The following is a 2,334-nucleotide window of genomic DNA, read 5'->3' as shown; positions in this document are numbered from 1 at the left end:
CCGGCTAGTTTTTGTATTTTTTTAGTAGAGACGGGGTTTCACCGTGTTAGCCAGGAGGGTCTCGATCTCCTGACCTTGTGATCCGCCTGTCTCGGCCTCCCAAAGTGCTGGGATTACAGGCTTGAGCCACCGCACCCAGCCAACTTTCAAGATTCTAAAATCAGTAAGTACTCCTGTAACAGCTCCACGAACTTTGAGCAATGGGACTGCATCAATGAAAACGATGTCCAACATCCATCTAAAAGAAACATCACCTATTTCAACCCATAAATTCTAGAATGCTTATTTTAAAAGTCAATTTTGTTATGTTACAGTTGTGTTTATCAAGGACTATGAAAAGCATTAATTCAAAAAACAGTTAAAATTCAGCAACTATGTAATCTAAGTTAGTTTTACTGGGGCGACTGCAGCCAGCATTTCTTAGATCACTATATCACACATATTGATAAGACCACAGAGTCAACAATAAACTGTTGCTACAAGCAACCAAACTAATAGTTTTTTCTAAGTATTTAAATTTATTTCATTATAATTTCAAATGAGTCAGTTCTCTAGGCGAGCAGAATGTTAGCAAACTCAATCTATCAATCAGAATGGAAATTAGTACCTACCTGAAACCCTATTGAGTGTCACCCAGAAATGCTCATCAGGACTATAGGTATCTTTTGACCATTGTAGCAGATCAATGGCCCTTTTGTCATGGAGAACAAAGTTGACAAACTCTCTGGTAAGCGCTACATAGGCCGTGCCAAAGTAGATGGTCAGCTGATGTGGAGGTGAAGTTTTCAAAATATTAGTAGTTTTCACAAAAGAGCCACCTTTATCTGTATGCTCTTGGTGGACATATTTAGTTCGCTTAATTGCATGGTCAGGAGGCAGCACCCCTGGGGTGATATTTTTCCCTTTAAATCCTTTCAGGTGCTGAACTATCTCCCGGTTGGTTTTCAGGGGGAAGTCTTGTCCACAGGTGTTGATGACGTACTTCCAGGGAACCTCAGAGGCCACAAGGTCTTTCAGGCAGTTCAGATCAGCCTGGAGTCTGGAAATTCCTGCGTAAACCACAGACTCTGTCTTTGAAGCAATGAAAGCATTTTGGAAGCAACTCAGTAACTGCCTCACAGATTCCTTAAACTCAGCTGGGGCTTTCTCATCCACGTGAACGCAGTAGGCATTTTGGGGCATATAGATAGCCCTAAAGAGCCTTTCAAAGGTATCAAAGTCTTTATGGATGACCGTGACATAGGCCAAAGGGAATGCAACCTCTTCTTCCGAAAGGGGACTTGTGATGTAGTGATTCTGGGTCAGGTAATCCTTGCAAGGGACACTTCGCAAAGGTGATGGTAATATATTTTCCCACAAAAAGACTGGCTTTTTCTCTAAGGCGTGATTACAGGCAGTTTTCCTAAAATATCTTTCACTGGAACTGTTCAGCTCCTCATAACTTTTTGACGGGCTCAGTTGGCTACTGTAAAATCTCACAAAAATGGCCACACTGAGCAGAGTGAAAGCAAAAAAGCAGTACCTCCAAAAGTTCATTGTTTTCACTTCCCTGGGGAAGCAATCTCTTCTTTTCAGGGGATGAGAAGTGATTGGTGTGAGAGGCTGAATTGACTTCTCTTGCCAGTCTTGAATTTCGACAGCTTCTCCAGAGGGCTGCTTGCTTTCCGGATCCTTTAATCCTCCTGTATCCTCTGCTGCAGTGTCTCGTCCATCCTTTTTGGATGTGTCTGGAGATGTGGTGCATCCCTCTTGCACTTTGGTCTGCAGTTCCCCAGGGCTGAATCCCTGCTCTGTGTAGAGGCTCAGCTAAGCCCAGCCCAGCCCAGCCTCCAGGAATCCTCCTCATTTACATATGAAATGCAAATTACATTCTGGAATGGAATGACGAGTCCTTTTCACTGGAGCCGAGTTTCCCTTGCTTCACCCTCACTGCCTTCCCCTTCCATCAATCTCTTTCGATCTGATCTCCCTTCTCGTGCTTTTTCCAAGCCTTCTAGAATCAGAGGCTCTATTTTTTCTGGCTAGCCCCACAACCTGCTGGCAGTCCTTGGAAGCCACAGCATTTAAGGATATCAGCTTCTCTGGTTTATTTCTCTTCCTGTTCTCTGCCACTTCTTTTCATTTTAGTGTTATCTCTACCTCTGGGCACATACAGAAACAGATAATGAAAAATGAATGTGTGCCAGGCATGGTGGCATGCACTTGTAGTTTCAGCTACTCAGGAGGTTGAGGCGGGAGGATTGCTTGAGCCAAGGAGGTCAAGGCTGCAGTGAGCTGTGATCGCAGCACTGCACTCCAGCCTGGGTGACAGTGAGACCCTGTCTCTTCAAAAAC

The 2,334-nt window shown here is 44.2% G+C and overlaps 1 protein-coding gene across 2 annotated transcripts in view; it reads right to left on the bottom strand.

Annotated features, from left to right (window-relative positions):
- The window catches only part of GCNT2 (glucosaminyl (N-acetyl) transferase 2, I-branching enzyme (I blood group)), a 74,539-nt gene that overhangs the window by 44,122 nt on the left and 28,083 nt on the right, over positions 1-2,334 (bottom strand). Inside the window, exon 1 of one of the 2 annotated variants that reach the window (XM_011962673.1) lies at positions 612-2,202. The exons of the other annotated variant lie outside the window; for it this stretch is intronic. Within the exon in view, the coding sequence (XP_011818063.1) occupies positions 612-1,536 (925 nt within the window). The 5' untranslated portion in view covers positions 1,537-2,202. Of the gene's footprint in view, positions 1-611; positions 2,203-2,334 lie in introns of those variants that run through there. 2 annotated transcript variants of the gene reach the window in all.

This window comes from Colobus angolensis, unplaced genomic scaffold (assembly GCF_000951035.1).
Source record: "Colobus angolensis palliatus isolate OR3802 unplaced genomic scaffold, Cang.pa_1.0 Scaffold6, whole genome shotgun sequence".
Lineage (NCBI taxonomy): Eukaryota > Metazoa > Chordata > Mammalia > Primates > Cercopithecidae > Colobus > Colobus angolensis.
Note: the sequence above shows the minus strand (reverse complement) of the source record. Positions and strands in the feature narration are given on the sequence as shown.